This window comes from Neovison vison, chromosome 5, assembly GCF_020171115.1.
Source record: "Neovison vison isolate M4711 chromosome 5, ASM_NN_V1, whole genome shotgun sequence".
NCBI classification, from domain to species: domain Eukaryota; kingdom Metazoa; phylum Chordata; class Mammalia; order Carnivora; family Mustelidae; genus Neogale; species Neogale vison.
This window is the reverse complement of record NC_058095.1, coordinates 157,248,057-157,271,544: the sequence shown is the minus strand read 5'-3', so window position 1 is coordinate 157,271,544 and position 23,488 is coordinate 157,248,057. Positions and strand designations below refer to the sequence as shown.

The 23,488-nt window shown below is 39.6% G+C and overlaps 1 protein-coding gene across 3 annotated transcripts in view; it reads left to right on the top strand.

Annotated features, from left to right (window-relative positions):
* NALCN (sodium leak channel, non-selective) overlaps nucleotides 1-23,488 on the top strand; it is a 316,125-nt gene that overhangs the window by 4,323 nt on the left and 288,314 nt on the right. For all 3 annotated transcript variants that reach the window (XM_044250049.1, XM_044250048.1, XM_044250050.1), the window contains exons 2-3: nucleotides 11,360-11,506; nucleotides 14,511-14,693. In XM_044250049.1, the coding sequence (XP_044105984.1) occupies nucleotides 11,399-11,506; nucleotides 14,511-14,693 (291 nt within the window). In that variant the 5' untranslated portion in view covers nucleotides 11,360-11,398. The remainder of the gene's footprint in view (nucleotides 1-11,359; nucleotides 11,507-14,510; nucleotides 14,694-23,488) is intronic.

Here is a 23,488-nt window from a genome sequence, read left to right as displayed (position 1 = left end):
CCAGGAGCTAAAATGCAGAGATGAAGAGAAGTATTGTGAGTAATGGATTTAATTTTTAGAAAGAGGGCTTCTTGGATTTGGAAACACCTTTCATTGAATTAGTCTTTCCATTTCTTTTGATTCGATATGTCAGTACTTTATGGAGGAAAAAAAAATAAATTCTAGAGAACCTCAAAAAATGTTTCTGCTGTTTATTAAGTAAAAATTAAAGCAATTTTAAAACCTAATTAGTTGAACTAGACAATTTGTTTTTGCTTTGTTTCAAGTAATGAATAGCCATTTTCAAGGTATATTCTAGACTAAAATGTTGTAGGAGAAAAGTCAAGTAGAAGAGTTCTTAGTTACTTTCTCATAAGACAAAAACCAGAACCCTATTCTTGTATAGAAAGGATTTTCCATATAGGTTTTTTTTTTAGTAAATTCTGATGGTTTCTGAGGAAAACTCAAGAATAGAATATACTGTATGTACATATAGTTATAAATCAAAATTTCTGTCTCAGATTTCTATTTTGTTTCAGTTGTTTAGAACTAGTCTTTCTTATTTTTATCCCCAATCAGTCTTGATGCTGAACTATAAGCTCCGGAGGTACTAAAATGCTCTTCTGAATATCTGGATTAGTGGCCGTATCACTAATGGGGACCACTTCTGGAAGAGTGTGTTAAAATTGCCTGGGGAGGGTTTTTTAAAAATACCACTTCCCATAGTCCACTCCAGAAGGTTCTTAGTATGCCTGGTGTGAAGGCCTCCAGGGATTAAGATATTTGAGAACCTCCTTGGATGATTCAAAGGTTCAGCACTGTTTGGAAAACTACTGTTTGGAAATCTTTCACCTTCTTTTTCTAAACTTGATGGATTCTTATTACAAAATCAAATCACAAACAAACAAACAAAAAACAGGAAACTCCTTTTGAATTGCCATCTTATTTGAGTACAGTCTGGTCAAGTTTTGAAAACCACTGTTCTTTTTTTTTTTTTTTTTTGGATTTTGTTATTGTTTTATTTTTTGCTTGGGTAGAATAATGAGTCAATAAACTAAACAACAGAAGAAAAAAGAAATTCCTCAGATACTGAGTTGAAAAGTATTCAGGCTCCATCTCTACATGTAAAGACACTGTTATTTCCTTAATCTCTGATCTATTAACAATAATAATTATTACTATTAATCCCAACCTGTTCATTTAGCAACTTCTATTCATTCTTGGAAACCCTATGATAGTTCTATTTGTTTTGTTCATCTATTTAAGAAAACCACTGTTCTAAACCATCCATCTTCTTTGTCCTTTGCAGATTCATTACAAGATTAAGCAACCACCCTAAAAATAGATAATCTCCTTTTCTGATTTCTCATAGTATTTAAATGATACTAGCAGTTTATCAAGACAAAATGCCTGTTCTTGAACTCTTGGCAGAGGAAAACCTTCAAGGCCCTGGGGCCATGTGGAGGATGGGAAAACCTTTACAGGACTCTTCCGAGATTGGGAAATGTGAGCTTCTTGCAAGTCACACCTTCAACCTCTGGTGATTTCTAACTGACATTCTGTTCCTGAAATTTTTTTACACCTATACTGTACTCAGAATAAGTCACAAAATTATAAGTGTATATCCTTTCTAAACTTGGGGTGAATGACCAGGTTTGTTAAAAGGATCGATTGGATTTTCTGAGTAGGGATGTGGCCAGAGGCTCATTGCCTCAATTTGTAATCAGTACAGTGATTAGGTGACACACAGACAGGCCTGTGCCCTCTCCTGGGGCTGGGCCAGTCGAGTTTGGGATGCAGGGATAACCACAAAGGGGCACTCAGCCATTCTAGTCCATCCTGAGGTCCTTTCCAAATCCAGTGATTTTTAAAGGTCAAAGGAAATTCTATTTTCACAAACAAAAATGAAACAGAACAGAATTCTTAGTGAAGTAATGACAGTTTTGAAGCATTCAGAGAAAGAACCAGAAAAAAAAAAAGTTATATGCTGTTTTTCTTTGGGATTTGGGAAGTAGAATCAGTATAAAAAGTGGGGGACCATTTTCTTTTTTTTTTTTTTTTTTTTTTATCAGTTAGCCACTGTACCGTACCTCATTAGTTTTCAGTGTAACGTTCAGTGATTCATTACTGCATATAACACCCAGTGCTCATCACAACACGCGCCCTCCTTAATACCCATCACCTGGTTGCCCCTCCCCCAACCCCCCTCCCCTCTGAATCCTTCAGTTTGCTTTCCAGGTCTAAAATCTCTCATGGTTCCTCTCCCTCTCTGATTTCTCCCCCTTCAGATTTCCTTCCCTCCCCTGTGGTCCTCCGTTCTGTTTTTAATCAGTGTGCTGACAAAAGGAACAGAGAACGAAGAGCTGGGTTTAGAGGTGGCCTTTTGAAATGTTTCACTTCCTTCGCTTGGTGGCCCGTCTTGGGTGGCCCCTGTGTTCTGCTGAGACTGGACTATGCATGTAACCCTCTGTTTTTGCCGGGCTACATCCTGATTTAGCCAGGGCCAAGTCGTAGATGAGTAAGCACCCAAATGAGAAGTGCATTTGGAGAGAGAGTCAGAGCTTGCTGCTATGACCCCAGGGGTCAACATTTCAATGATGTCTTAGTTCTCCCGCTAATGTGATGCGCTCTGCTGATCACTGGAGCAGACATAAAACTCAGGCTACTTTGAGAGAGAAAAAACACAGCCACCTCCCTTTTCTGTGGGCATAAGCCAACTAGAGGCCCATAAAATTCATGAGCCGAGGGGACTAATGACAGACTTGCTTGAGAGTGGCCTGGGAAGACTGACCTGCACTTCTGGGGGCCACCATGCTCCAATCTGGTGTCACCACTTAGACATGGAGGAGGCAAGAATTGGAGAATCTCCATCCCTGATATCTGGGAAAGAAGATTCTAGTCACCACGCCTTGGAAAGGTCAGACCGGAAGATGTGGACAGCTGAGGATCATGGGGTCAAATCAGAAAGTGACCGTGGGCAGGACACTTCTACTACCTCTCAATCTCAGTTTAAATCTCTAAAATAAGATGAATAGAGCGCCTGCCTCACTGGGGCAGGGCAAGAAGTCGGCGAGATGACCCACGCAGAGCTCTTAGCCTCACATGTCATAAATTCTCAGCAAATGTTAGGCGTACTCTGTGCAAGCTTCACAACTAATAATTATTTTCATATTATATTTGTTTTAAAGAAATCACAAATGAATTTCATGACTGTTGTAAAACCTTTGAATTTTACAAAAGTTCTTGAAATTTAGACTCCCTGAATTCTAAAATTGTTTCCAGTTCATGTGGCTTTGGGCAAGTTTGCCTCAGACTTTTAATCTGTACAATGGAGGTAATACTAAAAATTACTTGAAAGATAGTAAGGCCTTGGAATTGCACTTTGCACAGAGTCAGGTTTCCATAAATGTTTGAGTTCATCTTTTAAGTGGAAGAGGGGGAACAAAAGAGAACACAGAATGCTTAAGGCTTGACTCTTTTCTAACATAATGAACAGTGGTTTATGGACTATCATCCTACCCTAAGAGTTACGATCACATGCATAAAGTTGGGAGCGATTTCAAGACTGCGATAATAGATTTTATCATTGGAAGTTTCTTGGGATGTAATGTACTGCAAAGTCCAGATAGTGCGGGAGTCCTTTCTGCAAATTTCAGAATGTTTAGTAATTCTCTCTGAGAACATCCAGAAAGCAGCCAGCCACGTCTCAGGATGACCCAGTGTATTATTATTAGAAACTTTTAGGTTAAACAGCTACCACTTGCTACCTTCATTCAGATTGGTAACTTCCATTTAGTGTGTATTTTCCTTACTGGAAGAACCACCACAAAACAAAACCACAACCTTGACCATATTCTGAGCTGTGGATTTTGAGTATGGCAAGAGTACTTCTCTTAATAAACTCCTTCTTTCTGCCCTGGTACATTCTCTGCAGAAAGGATATACTCTTATGCCAAGGTGTCATCAGTGGGATCTAGTTTCTAGTTTCACATTCTCAGCATATTCAGTCAAGGATTTATGAGACTAGGGGCGCTTGGTTGGCTTAGTTGGTTAAGCATCTGAATGCTGATTTCAGCCCAGGTCATGATCTCAGTGTTGTGAGATGGAGCACAGTGTCCCACTCAGCACTGGTCATGGAGCCTGTTTAAGACTCTTTGTCTCTCCGTCTTCCTCTGACCCTACCTCCACCCCACTCACATGGGCACACACACTCTCTGTCTTAAAAAAAAAAAAAATAGACTAAAACAAACTCTAGGAAATTAAAAAATCTGCCATCTGTAGGAAATTAAGACAGCCGTCTGTTTCCTGGGAGATGTACAATTATTAGATATTAGTAAATGCTTTTTTCTCGTTTCCCCCCCCCAAATTTAGAGAAAAGATAATAAAAGCATAATAGAACATTTCTAGAATTCACCCTAGAGGAAAAAGACTGGATAATGAATAATGACTTCAGAAACCTGAAAGTGACATTTAGATAGAGTCCATGAGACATTTGAAGATTCTTGCCAGAAAAAAAAAGAGGGGGCACTTTTTTTTTTTAATCATGTGGCTGGAATAACCATAAAATGAATCATCATAAAAATGAATTCAATTTTATGAAATGAAAAATGTCTGTACTATTTTCCCAAAAAGAAATAATTGATGTCAAGTGAGTTTATAATCACTAGGTTGTATGATGAGACTATGTTGAAAAAGTAGTTTTCTTTTTATTACCACTCTGAGTTAAAGTGTAGTTAATTTTAAATTTAATAGCTCTGCAAGCCACATTGTCTTGGTTCAGATCTTGGCTCATCTCTGTGCCCAGACTCCCTCATCTGTGAAAACGTCCTTGTAAGAATGGAATGACATGAAGCACGATGTGCTTAGAACAAAGCCTGGCACCTGACAGGCCCTCAGTAGACATTGGAAGGAATCTGTTTTCACATGGCATTTGACAGATTTTGAGGGGAAGTCAACTGATGAGCTCATTATTGTTTTCTTTTTTGTGAAGCATTCAGACTGGGGAATATACATTCAGCTTCGTATACGATCCTGTCTGTAATACTTTTCCATCAGTGGTTTTGATGATTAAGATCAAAGGTAATTATTGAACACCACTAGGCAGGAGCTGCTGGGCAGTTGGAGTCCGCGTGGGAAAGTGCTGTGTGCCGGGCTGAAGAGGCTGTAAGGGGTGAGCTCATGAAGGTGGGTGTGGATTACTGCTGCAGCACAGGACACGGGTCCTTGGTGTCCCTAGGAGAGATCCAAGATGACGTGGGCTTGCAGAACTAGAGGAGTTTCAGCCATTCAAGATGGCGCTAGAGGACACTCCGCTGGCAGTGGGGGTGCAGTCCTCAAAGGCAGTAGGGTGCCACCGTATCCTGGGAACCAGAGCGGGGATGAGCCGTTGGGGTGGAGAAGCATGAGGCAAGGCAGAGAGATTTTGGATGACAGAAAATAAGACAAAAATAGTGGGGTTTGCTCCCTAATTTATAAGCATGGCATAAAATGCATGATGCTATATTCATTTGTTCTGAATGGACCTGTTCTGTTGTTGGGAAGGACATTTGGCCAGCCAAAATGTAGAGTCTGTATTTACAGAAATAATGGCATTTGGCAGTTCCAGCATCAGGAATAAACATCCCCTTTGTCTTCAAACTGTGATTATGATGTGCTGAAGTACAAGTGACTATTTAAGTTTGCATATGGGAAAAGGCAGAAAACTCATTCAAATATGGACATCAGTGGTTTGTTGGTTTAGGTTCTGTAGCCATTTAAGCAGAACAACAACAAAAAATAAATAGGAATACTTGAGGAAAGAAATAAGATTGTAATGTTCAAAAAATTGAAAACATCAAATTCAGTTGTCTTCCAAAATACATAGTGATACCTTTCTTGCCTGAAAATTCAGTGTTGGTACCCTATCTAGAAAAAATGCCTTTTTATCTGTTTACCTGGTGAGTCCTTGCACATATAACGATGTAAATGAGCTTAAGAGACAAGAAAGACAAGGAAAGGCAGATGTTTGAAGGTGGTTTTTGTTTAACAGTTAGGATTTTCTGTGCGTGCATATTTCTTGACAGAGAAAGTTGTTCCCAAGATACTGCTAAATTAGAAAAAACAACTGGTTACAAGACAGTGTTTAAGCAGCCATTTAAAAATAAATATATGCATGGGAAAATATGTACTGAAAAGAAGATAGTAGAGATTCAACCCATATGTCATTGGAGAGTAAGTGCCCCTGCTCAAGGAGGAGAGAGAGTATATCTGATTATTGCCCTGTCTGCAGCACTTTGCCCCCCACCCTCCGGCCCCAGGTGGGACAGGCACAATGTACGCCCACAACAAATACTTAGCAAAAATAATTGAGTCTCTAGAAGTAGAGTTCCTGATGGGTTTCACCTTGTTCTTCGTTTTGTTTTTATATTTTTTCTAGTTATCCTGCATGTTGAGTAATGAAAATAAAAAGTAAAGTTTTTTTTTTTTTCATTTAACTTAAGATGTAGATATTTGAGGTCCAGGAAGGGAGTGGTCCTCTGCCCTTTCTTATTACATGAATCTCGTCATGTCTGACAGCGAAGAGGCAGGTGTCTGTTGGGAATCAGCCGTTCAATATATATACTCCTTGCCTTGGGAGGTGGGGCAGCACTAGCAATAACGTAGTGAGAAAAGAAGAATACCAATACCTGGAAGTTGGAGAACGAGGTACAGGAGTGAGAGGCTCTCCTTTAATTAATCAGTTGCTCTGTCGTTAATTAAACTTGTTGTTTGCCTGTGTCCGGAGCACAAAGCATTGGAATTCTAAGAGGAGAAACCAGCTATGTTTTGTTAGTGCTAAATTCCTATCACCTAACACAACGGTTGGGATTTTTCTTTAACGAGTGAATGAATGAATGAATGCATTTTATGCAAGCATGAATGAATGAGAAACTTCTGCTAGCCATGAAGGCTGCTCTTCCAAAGACCAAACAGTAAAGCCTGGGGTGAGAAGTCCAAAGGATGATATTGAACATTTTCTTTCCTTAATTTCCTTTAAAAACTCTTCATGGATTCAGCTAGGGCATACAAAGGACTGACGTGGGATTGGCAGCTGACCATGAAGAGGACACAGACAGAGTACAGTTGCTGATGTGGGAGTCTTAGGACGCTTAACCAGTTCAAGTGGGGCATGTGGGTTATGAGTATGATCGGAAGCGCAAGTAAACCTGAGCGGGACCGAGTGTCCTTACAACATGAAGCTCAACAAAGCAGGTGGGCTGCGAGCTCCGAGTGCCTTTGCTCTTCCCTGCTGGGTACCCAGCACCTGCCACAGTGCCTGATACGGAAGCAGATATGCAGTCTTTCCTGTGTGAATGAATGAATGAACTAATGAATGAGAAAGAAGGAGACAGGCTGAGCTTTTCTGGGTTACAGGAGAGACCAGGTCAGTGTTTTGGGAAGTTGATTTCTGATATACAGGACAGGACACAGTCAGAAAGCTGGATGTTTGTGGCAGTCCGGACCTGAAGTCCATGGCCCAGCACAGACTCCAGTACGGGGCTAAAGCCAGAGGGACTGTGTACGTCAGGACAGAGAATCTTCTGCACATTTGCGGACCTGCACATGAGGACCCGAAGAGCCCAGGGCAGGAGGATCTGGGAGTTGAGAGGAAAGGGGGAGGGGAATGTCAGACGGATACCCATTGGCCCTGTTGAATTTCCAGTGGTGACGGTGTCAGTAAGGCCTGTATCGGAGGGCCAAGCAGCAGCACAGGTGCACAGCTCAGGACCCAGACACCGACAGATGGTGATGGAAACTGTAGGAGCAGATGCTCATGTAAGGGGTTAAGTACAGAGGACAGACACAGGGGACAACAGGTAAAGGACATGCTGTAAACCATCATTTAGAAGATGGAAGATTCGAAAGAGTTTAATGCAAACCCAAGAGAGTTACAAGGAGAAGATATGACCCACAGTGTTGCAAGCACTTTTTTTTAATTTATTTTTTTTAATTATGTTAGTCACCGTACATTATGTCATTAGTTTTTGATGTAGGCTTCCAAGACTCGTTGTTTAGGTGTAACACCCAGTTTTCCATGTAATACGTGCCGTCCTTAATACTGTCAGGCCAACCCATTCCCCCGCCCCATCCCCTCTGAAACCCTCAGTTTGTTTCTTCAAGTCCACAGTCTCTCATGCAGTTAAAGAAAATAGAATCGATTCCTTGCAGTTGGTCAAGAGAGAGCTGGAATGTCCTAAGGAAAGCGTATGCCAACAGAGGTTGCTATCCCAGAATATGAAACTGGATTTTAGCCATTTAATAGGGAGGAATGAACCAAAATATCTTTTCTCCTGGAGTTGCCGTTAGCGGTTTCCCAGTAAAGGATTTATCAGTGAACGTATTGTAACTGTGCAGCCTTTTCTCATTATTGAACTATTTAAATACCAACTACTTTTTTAAAAAGATTTCATTTATTTGACAAAGATCACAAGTAGGCAGAGAGGCAGGCAGAGAGAGAGGGAGAAGCAGGCTCCCCACTGAGCAAGGAGCCCAATGTGGGACTTGATCCCAGGACCCTGGGATCATGACCTGTGCCAAAGGCAGAGGCTTTAACCCACTAAGCCACCCCGGTGCCCCAAATACCAACTACTTTTAATAAGGGTGAAAAAGCTACTGGAAGTCTTGCTTTTTAAACTCAGCGCACTGCCTTATGAAGGACACTTCTGTAAATAGAAGAAAAAATGTATTGGGTTATAAATACATCATAGTGATAAGGCTAAGATACACAGAAGCAATTTCCTACCAAAATAATCAGCTTACCTAGGATACTTAAATATCCCTGCCGCTCTTTATCAGGGGAATAATAGGTTTGCTGTACTTAGTTATATTGACGCAACATGAACAAATGTGTAAAATCATATTTCTGTGTAGAAAGGAAAATTTTTATAACCAACAGCCTCAAATTAATTTTGAACTCTTCGTATGTTTATAATTTGTGTTTATTTTACTACTTGGGTGCTTTAAATAATATTTGATATTAGTATTATTTTAATATTTGATATTATTGTCAGTCAATATTTCAGTGATTCAGGAGCTAGTTTGTTTTAACATGTGTGTGGATTAACCAAGTTTTATAGGAGTTTGAACAGATGGTTTTCTTGGGCACTGTTTAATTTGGTGGCATTTTTGCAGTAGGTAAAATTAGGGTCAAACTATGATAATTAGTATCATTCATCATGAACAACCGGTTTTTGTGGGTCAAAAATAGAGATTTAAAAACAATAATTCTGGATGCCTACTTCTTTACATAAACAAAAACATAATAAAAAATCGGCTCTGCTTCTATTTATAATAAAGCTGCATGGTATTCATATATGAAGATATCGTATTCATACAAGAAAAAATTTTCCAGACCGTAACTTATGGCCAGATCATAAGATCAATAAATGGTCATTCACGAGTCTCCACTGGCTCGGTGTAAAAGGTATTATGGTTGGTGGCTAGGTCTATAAAATTTCTTGCATTATCTTCGAACAACTTTGTACAACCACACTTTATTTCCTTTTTTGTTGTGTAATCTTGAAGGATTTCTAAAAGATTCTGTATCCCGTTTTCAGGTGCACAGGAAACTGTCATTCAAGAAGCATCCCAAATTGAGGCCACCAGATGTTTTCTTCCATAGTAAATCAGAGAACAAGCCTAATTTGAATATTCTGCATATATTTACATATCGATGTCAAGAGTCCCTAACTCCAATTATGTAAAATAAAATTAATTAGTGCAGCCTACTGCAAAACCCATATTCAAATCCAATATTCGGGGCAAGATAGCCTGGAAATACCAGCACATCTTAAAGCCAATTAGCTCCATGTTTTCTGGAATAGGTGGGCTGGGCAGACACACCTACTTGGGTGCCTCCAGGAGAGCCTGGACATAGGAGGAGGCACTCAGACATAGAGAATCAGAGTCAAGGCTGATGTGTCCAAAGCTGCGGTGGTCAGTTCTCTTTCCCCATGAAAACTGCAGCTGCGTGTATTTACAGATCCTGCAAATTCTTCTCGTGCTCCCGTGAGAATCGAGGGGTCCTCACTGGCCTTCGGTTAGAGTCCCAAGTCCAGCCCCAGGGAGCGGCCAGAAGGACAGCCAGTGGCTGCTGCCTGGTGGTCAAACCACTGTTTCCCTGACCCAGCATTTCCTCGGCCGTGTGCCGCCCTGACCTTTCCTCTTCCTTCAGGGGCCTTACATGGCTCTGATCGGTCCTCAGCCCCAGTCTGGTCCATCACACATGCTTAGTCTCTGTGGGCACACGGAGAAGCTTCTGCCTTTCAAGTTTGCGAAGGTAGCCGCCCTCAAGTCATTAACTGCCCGAGGCTGGAATTTCTCCTGCCATCGAGATGTCTTCCTTTCTGTTGTCTGTTGTAAAGGTTAAGTAAAATATCATTGCTAAGTGTCCAAAGCATAGTACATATCCCGAAAAACCCCTGGCTTTGCTCCTTTCCTTAGAGGTTCAGTCCAGATCAGATAAGTCTATGGACTCAGGGTAGCCAGGCAATGCCTACCATTGCCCTTTGTGTCTCCTCTGTTGTATTTCACTTGTTTGGCATTTGTGCCCTAAGGGCCCGGCATACCTGGGCCCTCCTTACATGGCCGCTGGACTGTGGGAGGTAGTAGCAGTGACTAGACAGAAGTGACACTTACAGCAAGATGTGGATGACTCAGAATTGGGGAAATGTATGTATCTGGCAAGCGGGCATCTGGTCTCCCTCCGGTAGGATTTGTATTTACTTCAAGGTGCCTGGAAGAGCTGATGCAGTACCAGCATCTGCAAAAGAAAAAAAAAAGTCATTTAGAGGAGGTTCTGCCCCATTTTCCCTGTCCCCCATCCTCTATGTCAGGGACGAAATTGGGAACTTTGAAACTATCATTGGAAGTCGATGTTTGTAGATGTCGTGTTAAATTAAGTCCAGGGAAAATCCTGGGGAGGATCTGAGTATTTCATCTGGACTGGTCACCTGTGCTCTGGCACAGACCGACTCTAAGTGGAGACAGCTCCCAGCCTCAAAAACCCTCCTGCTAATATGTGTATCTGAGAAGGCAATTCTACCCCAGCTCATCTAGACTAGCGCCGTCCGAACGGGCCGGCAACCTGTTCATGAAATGCACAAAGTGATGCAACCTGTTCATGAAATGCACAGGGTGATCTATTGGGTTGAGGAAAAAAAAAAAAAAAAAACAAGCTTGGATTGATATCTTTATCTTAACCTTTTAAAATTTCTTTTTGCCCATATTGCATATACTCCACCATACAGTAGAACGCGTGTCTAATTAACGAATGCATTTGCATACACAGGGGGCTCCGTTTTTGAGGCGGTCGGCGTGGAGATGGTTTCGGTGACTAACGGAACTGTCTCTCTGCTTCCAGACTGCAGTCTTGTCCTGGCTCCCCCAAGCTAACTTCAGCATGCTCAAACGGAAGCAGAGCTCCCGGGTGGAGGCCCAGCCGGTGACGGACTTTGGTCCCGATGAATCTTTGTCAGACAACGCTGACATACTCTGGATTAACAAGCCAGTAAGTTCCTTTTTTGAAGAACGGAGAAGCGCGTGCTGATATAAAGGAAATTGGATTCATATAATTCAAAAATCACGTACCTTTGGCTTTGAAATGACTGTTTGAGGTGCAGTAGAATATGGATGAGTCTCGAAGTCTGGAAGTGGAGAATCATTCAGATGAAATAAAAAGGTGCCGCGGGGGGTCATGCACACAGGCAGGTCTGCGAGGTGGTCTGCTCCCCCCTTTCCCCCTCCGTGCACGTGGTCCCCAGAGTCATGCCATACACTGATACTGCTCCTTCTCAGTCCGAGCCAAAGCTTGAGTCCCACATGAGTCATCTCTTCTATCATACTTCCATGACTTAGAGTTCTCAGCACTCATGAACACAGGAAGGGATCATCAGATGTTTGGAATTAAAGGTCGCCTTCAGAGTGGCAAGGGTTGCTTGACTCAAAGGGAAGGTTAATGAGATAGTGGGTAGTGTCTCTGGAGAATTGCGTCACCTTCTGCCTAATGAAGCCGAGGAGAACGTGGGGGGACATCTAGAACAGTGTCACTGGGGTAGATAGTGTGGCAGCCAGGAGGAGGAAGGGCATGGTCACGGGTCTTGCAAGCTCAGCCCAACCACAGAGAGCAGGCTCCTCTTCAGGACCGGACTCCCAGCAGAGGCCGAAGTATGGGAATGAGCTGTTCCCCACGCACTGATTGTCTTTCCCTTGACCGGGATACAAGTCCTCTGCCCAGGCTCCCTGCCCTCTCCAGGCTTCTCCAGCCCATCTGCCCTCCTGACCATGTGTCCAGCAGGTTCAGATTTCTTCCTGCCTTTCCCCTTCTGCTCACATTGCCTTTCTGCTTTGTAGTCATTGCAACATCTCTCTTGCCTACGTTGCTCATTAACATGGGTTAGCTGTGCAGGGAGGGTTTTTTCTATTCTGGCTCTCACTGCCGGCAACGGTTCTTTCCTGGATCTGCACACACTGGCCCCTGGAGCCTCACCAGGGTCTCCCTGTTCTTCTGAGAGGTCCAGCCAGTTCACACTGTTTTCCTGCCCGGAGGCCTTCCCCAGCCTGTGATGAGTCAAGTCCTCCTGACCCAGGAAGGCCTGGCTCGGATGTCAGCCCACCCCTGCGGGCGTCTGAAGGCTTCCTCATTTGACCGTCTCCACCACACACAGAATGAACCTCTTCTCTTTCCGCTTATCCTATCTTACCATTGTATGTAACTAAAAACATATATTGCATGTAAGTAGGTGTATGTTATGCCTACCAGACTGCTAAGTAGTGATGAGTCAGAAACGTGTTTAACATTTTTGTGGCCCAGAGCCCCACAGAATTTCTTACGCATAGGAGATCTGCCATTCATGGCTAGAGAATTGAATAGGATGGAGAATAAAGCATTCACTAAATTTTTTCTTAGTGTCCGCCACCTATAAGCCTTTCTGAGAAGCTCTGAGGAAGGTAGCATTATAGATTTAGCCTTGGAAGCACTAACTAAAATGATTAGTGCTTAATTAGGATACTTTCTTTAAATTCAAAATAGATTCATTGTGGAAGAACCCATCTTTTGAAGCTCTTTTGTGTAATTAGATCCTTTGTGTTGGAGATCCAGATAGGGCTAAATTCGCACACTGATATTTATTGAAGGGCTTCCAAATTGCATGAGAAGTACATCAACCCTTAAAAAGAATTGAGTCATCGGTGACTTCCATGATATAGAATAAATGGCATTATGTCTTCATGCAAATATTATAACTGTCAGATTAATATTATAACCCACTCACCAGCCTACGAGTGTGAGTCTCCTCAGAATTCTGACAGTCTTTTCAATTTTTCATCATGGGTCCTTACTAGTTTGCACAGCCGAGAAGACATCCACCATGAAACCACGACATCTTTTTGGGGGTGAGGGGAGTCTAATATTAAAAGATTAACATGACTGCAGATATATCCAGCAGCATCAATAAATAACATATTTCCATTATGTCTAAGTATTGTGTTCTAATTAATTAACTAGTAAGATTAAGTGTGTGGGGTAGCATGCAGATGCAAGGAATATTATAATTATTATAATTAATATTATATTATATAATATTATAATTAATATTATAAGTCTAGGTGTTCATTTTTATAATAAAATATTGTATGTGAGTGATCTTATTTCTTACACATATACACATGTATATGCACACAGATGTGTGTATGTGCATATACATGTTTATCTATTATTTCTACTTTTTATGTTGAAGTTGAGGAAAATCTTTGAACAGCATGTGCATTCCTAGAATTGCACAGAAACTTATTTTTCAGAATTTCGGGAAAGCTCCCAGGGCTAAAATTGTACAAAACATTCTCTAAAATAGTAAGTCTATATTGAAAATGTAGGATGAGGTCAGATTTCGAAATATATTTTTTATACAAGAATATAAATACAAGATACAAGATATAAATGGAAAGAAAACTGGACACATGGGAAATGTTATGTGTCAAGTCATTTTTTAAAATGTTGGCAATCCAGGAGGATAGACCACTCTGCTAATGACCGGGGAAGTTACGGTAAGTAAAATATAATTCTAGGTGCTCATAATATATAAAAAGTATAAAAATAATGGCACATGACATTTCTGCATGAGTAAGTTACTGACCCATGTTTTAACGGGATCAGAAACTCCTTATGTTGTGGCCCAATGCCTTGGGAAGGTCAGAGGCACTGAAGTAACCTGCTCAGGTTCACAACAAGCCCTTGGCTCTCATTAACTGCGGGAGCCTGGAAAAGTCTCTTAACCTTTCTGCCTTCATGTGTGCATGTGGAAATTAGGCTGCTTTCAGAATTAAATGATGTAAAATATGGGAAAATATTTAGCACAATTGTATGCACTTAACAGACATGAGTTTCCTACTCTCTCTTCTCCATGCCAGTGAAATATTTTAATCTCGAGATTGTATTTTCCAAATAGTGTGGTTTATAATGCAAGTTTAAGGCCTCATTTTATGGTGTCAGATGAGAACTCTGAACTCTTTTGCAGTGGGTTCACTCTTTGCTGCGCATCTGCGCCATCATCAGTGTCATTTCCGTCTGTATGAACACGCCCATGACGTTCGAGCACTACCCTCCTCTGCAGTATGTGACTTTCACTCTGGATACTCTGCTGATGTTTCTCTACACGGCAGAGATGATAGCAAAAATGCACATCCGGGGTATTGTCAAGGTGAGTGTTCTAGAACCAAAATGCTTTGAAAATCTAAGTTAGTTTAATAGTATTTTCAGATTAATTTCCATCACATAAAATGTCTCTTTATCCATCCTGTAGTTTTTTTTTTTTTTTTAAAAATACGGCATAACTCCAGAGACCGGTGAAAATATGATGCATACGAATATTTAAAAAGTGAAATAAATTGTGTAAGACATAAAGCCTTGGGATATCCAGGAAGGAGAGAGAGAGTCAGCCTGTAGGCTCCATGGCCAGAATAGGGTCCATTATGCCACCTCCAGGGGAAACCCGTGGCTTGGCACAGGGACGAGTCCAAGCGTGGCACCTGCGGCTTTACAGGATGTGGAATAAATGTTACATGATAAAGTTACAGTGTGACGACACTCAGGATGTCATTAACCTGAACTGTCCTGAATGTACAAAGGAGTGAAAAGAAAGGGCATGAGGTAGAAAGCAGGAGTATAGGAAAAGGAAGGCATGGCATGTCAGTGGAACCATTGGGAGACAAGAAATAAATGAAAGAAAAAGGAAAAGAAGGAAAAAGCAAAGGAAGAAAAGTTTTGTCAAAGGATATCTTCTGTGTATTCCTAACCTGCACGCAGAGGATAAAAATAGGTAGACGACACTTTCTCTGTGGAGTATTTGAAATTATACTATTTAGGTAGCCAGTGGTATAAGGAAATAGCAGAAGGGACAGTAAAAGTCTGCAAATGACAGATTTGACTCAAATCCTACCTCTTCCTTTATTGGCTATTTCAGCATCTCCAGTTACATAATTTTGGTGGAAAAGGACCTTATTTTGTACTAGGACTTCAAGATTCTAATGAGATGATGCATAACATGAAATTACTTAGGGTCAGTACATCTCTCTATGCATAATTCAGTGTGTATCATCCTTAAAACAGAAGGGTCACAGTCAGCACATTACTTTTTTTTTTTCATTTTTAACCTTTTGAAAACCTTTTTATTATGGGAAATTTTAAGTTTACTCAAAAGTAGAGATTATAGTTGTCATGAATCCCTATAACTCAGTATCAACAGTTATCAATATTTGGCAAGTCTCAGAAACCAGGTCATTTCAGAAGTAACGGCTCATGCATTACTGACTGAGACACTTTCTTTTTAACATAACCATCATGCCGTTATTGTGTCTAGCAAAATAAACAACAATCTCTTAATGTATGCCAGTACCCTAGTCATAGATGTATTTTCCCAATTGTCTCAAACATTTCCTATTATAATAAGTTAGCTTCTTTGAATCAGGCCAAACAAGCTTTGAGAAATATATCTGTTATATTTTAAAATCTCATTTAAGTCTCTTTATGCCCCTTAATTCTCAACCCCACATATCCTGCAAAAAGAAAAAAAAGAAAAAAGAAAAGAAAAAGAATTTCTTGTCATCGATCCATTGGGAAAATGAGTCTTGTAGAACATTCTACATTCTAGATAAGACTAATTGATTCCCAGGTGGTGGGTATTATAGAGGGCACAGCTTGCATGGAGCACTGGGTGTGGTGAAAAAATAATGAATACTGTTTTTCTGAAAATAAATAAATTGGGAAAAAAAAAAAAAAGAAACAAAGCAAAAAAAAAAAAAAAAAAAAAAAAGACTAATTGATTCCTGATGATTCCATTTTTAGTTTCTATATACTCCATATTCCCTGAACCATTTTGACTTTGACTTTGACCAGCGATGTGCCTCTTTCCCCAAGCAGAGGCCACAGAACTTCTGGACCTTTGCCAATCTGATGGGTGAAAAATGGTAACTCAGCGTAGTTTTGGTTTGAATTTCCCTTTATAAAGGGAGGTTGATTTGAGCGCAACTGTATACAAAGGCCATTTTCAAGTTGTTATTATTTTTCATTCAAGGTTTGGGTACTCTTTGTGTTGGGAGTATTAGCTCTAGATGATGTAAATTACATTTACTTTTCCTCTTTCATGATTATCTTTGCTCATGACTATTCAGGCCACACACACTTCCTGTTCCGGATCAGAAGCTCTTTCCATCCTATTAAGTCCACTCTTGTGTCTCACAGGAATGTTTTACACTTCTCCTTACATACATTTTGCACATTTTTTGGGTTACTTTCGTGCTTTGTTATGTTATTTCATCTTTTTGCTGTCACTATGGGGTCTTCTATAAAGTGTTCTAACTTGCTGTTATTTTTTTAAACGAAGGCTGTTGATTTTTATGTGCTAATATTATTTCTTGCTACTTTACTAAATTTACTAAATTCTTGTACTGTTTATAGTACTTTTTCCATTAATTCTTTTGTCTTTTTATTTCCATTTCATATGTCTCTCTCTTTCTCACTTATTCATTGGGTCAGCTCAGTTTTAAATAGTATGAGAGGCAGTGAACATCTTTGTTTAACCCCAGGCTTATTTAGACCATCTCTCATGATTCCTCATTAAATAATCTGAAGGATTAGGGTTTAAAGTAGGTACATTTTATCAGGCTAAGAGAACAAACATTAATTCCAATTTTTGACTGTTGTATCATGAATAGCTTTTAAATTTTGTTGAATGGTTATTTTTCTTTTTAGCTCTTGGAATAGAGTAGATTTCCTAATACTGAACCATCCTTACATTCCTGGAAAAACCTGAGTGGGGTCATGACACAGTTTTTTCTGGTTTAATGTGCTATTTGATGATATTTGTTATATTTTTGTTGTTTTAATTTTGTCTAATCTTTGTAGGTTTTGATATTAGATTTCCATCTATGTGTGTACACTGCTATGCTCTAAAATAGTCTGAATAATCTTTAAAAATTTGGGTACAGATCTCCTAGGAAACCATCTAGTTCTAGTGCTTTTTTTTAGTGGGATTCCTTTCTGTTTCTTCTATGGAAATTGTTCTGTTCAGACCTGCTTGGCCTATGGGTTCTGTTTGGTGATATATACTTTTTTAGGAAACTATTGACTGTTTAATTTGTTGAATTTATTAACAGAAGATTGCATTCAATAATTTTAATTTTCTCTGTTTGATTTATACTTCTTCCAAATTTTGAATTTTTTTTTTTTTTAGATTAGAATTTATTTCGCTTGGGTTGGCTAGTATTATTTGTTTGTTTTGTTCTGTTGCATTTTTTTAAAAGATTATATTCATTTATTTGAAAGAGAGAGAGCATGATGGGGAGAAGGGGTGATGGGGCAGAGTGAGAGGGACAAGCTCAATCCCAGGACCCTAAGATCATGATCTGAGCCAAAGGCAGACACTTAACTGACCAAGCCACCCAGGCTCCCCTCATTTTGTTTTAGATTAGCCAATTTGTTTACTTATCTTGTTGATTTTTAAAAAGAACTAGCTTATGAATTCATTTGAACTCATTAATTTTTGCTTTTACTTTTCTTTTTTTCTTTCTTTTTTTGCTTTATTTGGTTTACTTTTTTGGTCTATTTCCAGATTTTTGACAGTGTTTCACATTTTCATTTCTCAAGATTCTTAAATCTTGAGATTTAATGTTACTTCATTGCTTCTAGTGTAAATGTGGCTGTGAGAATGTTTTTTCCTTCTTTGTGATTGGATCTTTCTCTTAAATACTGAAAGCCTTTCCCTTTATTATTGAACTCAGTAGATCTATGAGAATGTGTCTTTTGTTGAGCATTAAGGACATAGGCATGTCATACGATATTTGTTTTATTCCATTCTGTCTTCAGGGTTTCTTTTCATATCCCAGTTACACCAGATCATGTTTTGGTCATTTATTTCCATCATTTTCTTTATGTGTATTTTTTCTTTTTTCCCCCTATTTTTATCTTTCCTATATTCTGTTCCCTTATTGTACTCCCTATGCTGTCTATTCAATCTTGTGTTCCTTTAAGTTTACTTCTCTTTCTGAAAGGATTTTCTTTTCTTTTCTTTCTAATTCTGATTATTTCTTGAATGCTTTTCTGTCTTTTTTCACAGTCTCCTATTGTTTCGACATCATTTCCGTTGTTCGTTTTTTCCAATTTTGTTGTACTTTTGTAGCATCTATTTTTCTTAATTTCTTTTGATCACTTTGTTATAGTCTACTACAGTCTTTATCTGCTTTGTATGCTTATTTTTGCATATCTTATACATTATTTGTGTGTTGTGTACATTATTTGGTTCATTTATATATGTATATGGACTTGATATTACAATATATATATTTATAAATCAATTATAATATATTCATAAGGACTTGATCATAATCCTTTTGTTCTGTTACCTTTCTTGCCATTGCTCATTTGAAATCTGAGTTTCTCCTGCTTAATGGGTAGAGTAGCTTCCATATATTATCAGTTTGAGGGTTCCTTCCCCTGTTTTACCATAAAGTATAAAATATATAGCTTCTCTGTGCAGCACGCATCCCAGGTCTGAGCTCTGCCTCCTCTGAACTGCTGGTCCTTTTATCTAATCCGTGTTATCCTTTGTCCCTCCTGTCCCTGCCCTAGCCTATTCGGATTCTACTCCAGGAGTTTTTCTCTAGCTTGGGTCTCTGTTCCCCGGGAAAGGGGTTTTTATGGGATACACTTGAGAGGTTAGAATGTTCTCTCACCTCTGATCTTTGCCCAGCCCCTTGGAGGGCATTTTGCCTTTGTTACTGTTTAGTTCTTTTGTTTCACATTCACCTGCCATTGCTAGACTGTTTTGTTACCTTTTGAAGAATTTTGCCCTTTATTTTCAGGGTCACTGTCTGAGGCTTCCACTAAGTGTTTCGCTAGTATTTGTTGCTAGTTTTTGGTGCTGTGAAATTCTCAGATCAGCCAGAACTTCCCTGCATGACTTTCCTCTACAACCTCCCCAAACTGGGGTCTTGAGTAGGTGTTGATATTTTCAATAGTTTGGTCTTTATTTTGGAATACATTGTCAGTTTTATTTGAGACTATGTCCATGGATATGTTTTTCTGTGCTATCTCACTGTTTTGTTTTTTTAGGAAATTTGGGAGATTCAAAAAAACTGCCATCATGATCTTACCCAGATTGAAGTTAATCGCTCAACCTCTACATAGTTTATTTAGCATATACTTTGTGTCTGGCAAAAGAAACAAATTCTAGCTGTTTTTGTTTTTTTCCAAAGGAAGTGGTGGGAGGTCTCCTGGGCATATTGAGTGATTGAGGCCTTGGAAGATCAAGCTTAGAAAGTACACTCCAGGGAGCTCTGCACCTGGGGCAGCAGTGACCTCAGCTCAGGTCCCGCCTGGGAACAGTCTGGTCCACACACCACTGCCTCTGACACTGTGAACGTTGCCCAGGTTCTCGCTTTGTCCTCAGAAGTCAGCGTTGGCAGTTCTGAAAGTGAATGTCTTATTGACCAGGTTACATTAGGATCTGAAGGAGAAGTCCTGGGAGGTGGGGAGGTGCAGTTTGATGGGCCTGATAGTGAAGAGATAAAGGACAGGACTGAGGCTGGAAGCTTGTCTACAGATATACTTTATCAGTTCCCCAAGCACGGCTCTCAGAGGGTTTGTTATTGCCTGAGTTCTCTCTTCTGATTTCCTTGTCGTAGGGGCCTTTACCACATAAACTCAAAAGAGCTCACAAGTATTTTGGAATTTGTATTAGCTTCCTGCTGGTTACATAACTAACGACAATGAACTTGGTACCTTAAAACAACAGAAATTCGTTGTCTCACTGTTCTGGAGACCACAAGTCCAAAACCAGACTGTCAGCAGGGCGACGATCTTTCTGAAGATTCTAGGGGAAGCCCCCTCCTTGCTCTTCCTCACTCTGGGAGGCACTGGGTGGTTTCTGACATTCCTTAGCTCGTGGCTGTGTTGCTCCAATCTTTGCTCCTGTCTTCATGGGAACTTCTTCCTTCCACGTGCCTCTGTGTCCTCTCCTCTTCTTTTAAGGACACCAGTCATTGGATTTAGGGCTCACCATAATTCAATGTGACCTCATCTTAACTAATTACATTTTTGAAGGACATTATTTCCATATAAGGTCACATTCTGAGGTTCTGAGTGGGCATGGATTTGGGGGACACACTGTTGAACTCCCTACAGAATTAGGTTCAGCTAGCCACTGGACTAGCCAGCAGCTTGCTAGTATCAGATATTGTAGGAAGCTTTGAAAAAAGCTTTCTGAAGTTTGCGGCAACTCACAGAAAACTGGCGTAGAAATACAAAAGAGAAATTCCGTTCAACGTAGGAATTGAACTTGAAAGGAACCATCAAAGCCACAGCAATCTTAATGCATTTACTACGAAACCAGTAAGCTGAGAGAATCACCAAGAGCCCATTGTGGGTACAATAAGCATGGGTCTATATAATATGACTGTAATATGGGATCCCCAGCCCCTTAGGAAAAGTTGTTGGCTTATGGGAGCAGGGGGTACCTGCCATGCCTCAGCCAGTGGATTTCAGTGTGATTTGAAGATCACCTGGGTCCTTCACAGAGTCACAAGGTCAGATATTCTGAGCGGTAGGTTTAGATATGTGGAGGTGTCCAAAACTGATTGCTAAACCAGGAGGCCAACTTTGGGAAAGGTGGTCTTGTGAGGGTGGTAGAGGCATCCTTTATACCACTGCAACTTCTCTCCCAGTACAGCTTAGCCCTGTTTTGAATTCTGTGATTCCCCAAAGGGCCTTTTATGACCCTGGCGCTCATGTATGTTGGTCATTCAGGCAATGCAATCTCTGAACATTCTTTAGGATTAAAACACCATGTGTTGACTTCTTTGAGATTCCAACTTGAAGGAACAGAAGCATGACATTTCCTAAAATAAAAGTTTTGTTTCTGAAGTTGTTTAATAAATGAAGACTTGGATTTCACATCGTGAAGGTGACAGTAGACATTGCGATGTCACAGTCTAATGATAAGAAGAATATAGGTAGACTTAATATATCCGTGCCGAGTGAACCGAGCACCGAATGAGCAGAGGTTTTAATGGTTCAGATATTAAAAGTCAGAGCAATCATTAGATAAGAAAATATTGGATTTATGACCAGGCTGTTTTCGAAACCTTTTTAGTGAGTCATGCCCGGTATTTTCTGACTTCCGTCAGTTTTTGGATGATGAGCTGTTGATTAAGACTAAAAGTATTGCTTTAATCTTCAGTCTGTAAGAGTTGAAAACTGAAAATGAACATCAAATACAGTCTGTTTTTCATTTAGGAATGCTTGGATTAAACACAAATATACTACAGATTTTGTAATCCTGACTTGCTAACATTATCTGGAAGTAATCATTAGAGCCTCAGATCTCATTAAAACTGGTGTTCAGTGTTTAAATGCTATGTGAGATTTGGGTTAAACATAGTTAAATAGGAAGTCTAATTATCCTGAACCAAGCTTTAAATTTATCATCTCACTGAGTTCTCACCCTTGAGGTCCCCACGGCAAAAAGTCATGACTTTATTCTTATTTTTGTAACATACATTTCTGCAGATATGCAGGTGATGACATTCACAGACCAAAGAGTTTATGTTGGGTTTGAGATTACATTCTGGTATTTAAAGCTTAACTTACTTTCCTTTAGATATGTACCTAGATGTGTGATTTCTGGATTATAAGACAGATATGTTCTTAATTTTTTTTTTAAGAACCTCCCCTTTTTTTAAGAACCTCCCTTTTCTCCACATCATCCCCAACACTTATCTCTTGTCTTTTTGATAAATCCTAACATGTGTGAAGTGGCATCTCATTGTGGTTTTGATTTTCATTTTTCTAATTGTTAGTGAAGTCGAGCACAGTTTCATGTACCTGTCAGCCATCCATATGTCTTATAGAAATGTCTATTCAGGTCCATTGTCCTTTTAAAGTTAGGTTGTTTCTTTTTGCTATTGAGTTGAAAACATATGTCAACAAACAAGTTGTACACCTTAAATAGATACAATTTAAAATTTGGATTATATACTAAAACTGGAAAGAAATCTTAAACTTTTCATAAAGGCTTAATTTTAGCAAGATATCATCTGTTACAGTACATTGTATTGCTCATTTAAATTTTATTGACTCCACAATCTTGTATCTATGAATTTGTTTTGGTTTACCATTGCATGAGAAAAATGTAGGTATTTAAGTTATTCCATAATAAAATGTATCAGCCCCAGCAGGAGCTGTATGATTATTTTTTTTTAAGATTTTATTTATTTATTTGACAGACAGAGATCACAAGTAGGCAGAGAGGCAGGCAGAGAGAGGAGGAAGCAGGCTCCTTGCTGAGCAGAGAGCCCGATGCGGGGTTCGATCCCAGGACCCCGGGATCGTGACCTGAGCCGAAGGTAGAGGCTTTAACACACTGAGCCACCCAGGCACTCCCAGATGATCATTGTTTTAAAGGACCTCATGTTACTCAACTTTGAATTACTATGCTCTCATCACTAACCCTACTATATATATATTTTTAACTTTTATTAAGCACCTGTCTTCCAAAAAGCTTATTTTTTCATAAAATATTTCCATACTTTTTCTACCTTAATTCATTTTCTAATAGTATGACATTTACCTCTCACTCAATTTTTTAGTGTCTTTACCCAGAAAATTTGCAAATATGTGCTGTGTTTGTTCACTTGTAGGACTTATGCTTGTGTTTTTCCCACACAAGTCTAGGATCATTATGAATATATATGTGCATATCGTGTTCTATTTTAATCATCAGGTTATACTTTTCTTAATAAGATTTCACATTGTTTGTAACAAAGCTGTACAAATAATGTGGTGGAAATCACATTATGTGTACTGGTTTCCATGCAATATTTCTGAGGATCACTCCAATTTAGTGATAAAGTAACAGCAGTCTGTCATATGACTTCTGTTGGAAGACTGTGTGCGTCGATATACACATATGTTAGAGATTTGGGAAAGTGGGTGTTTTATTTT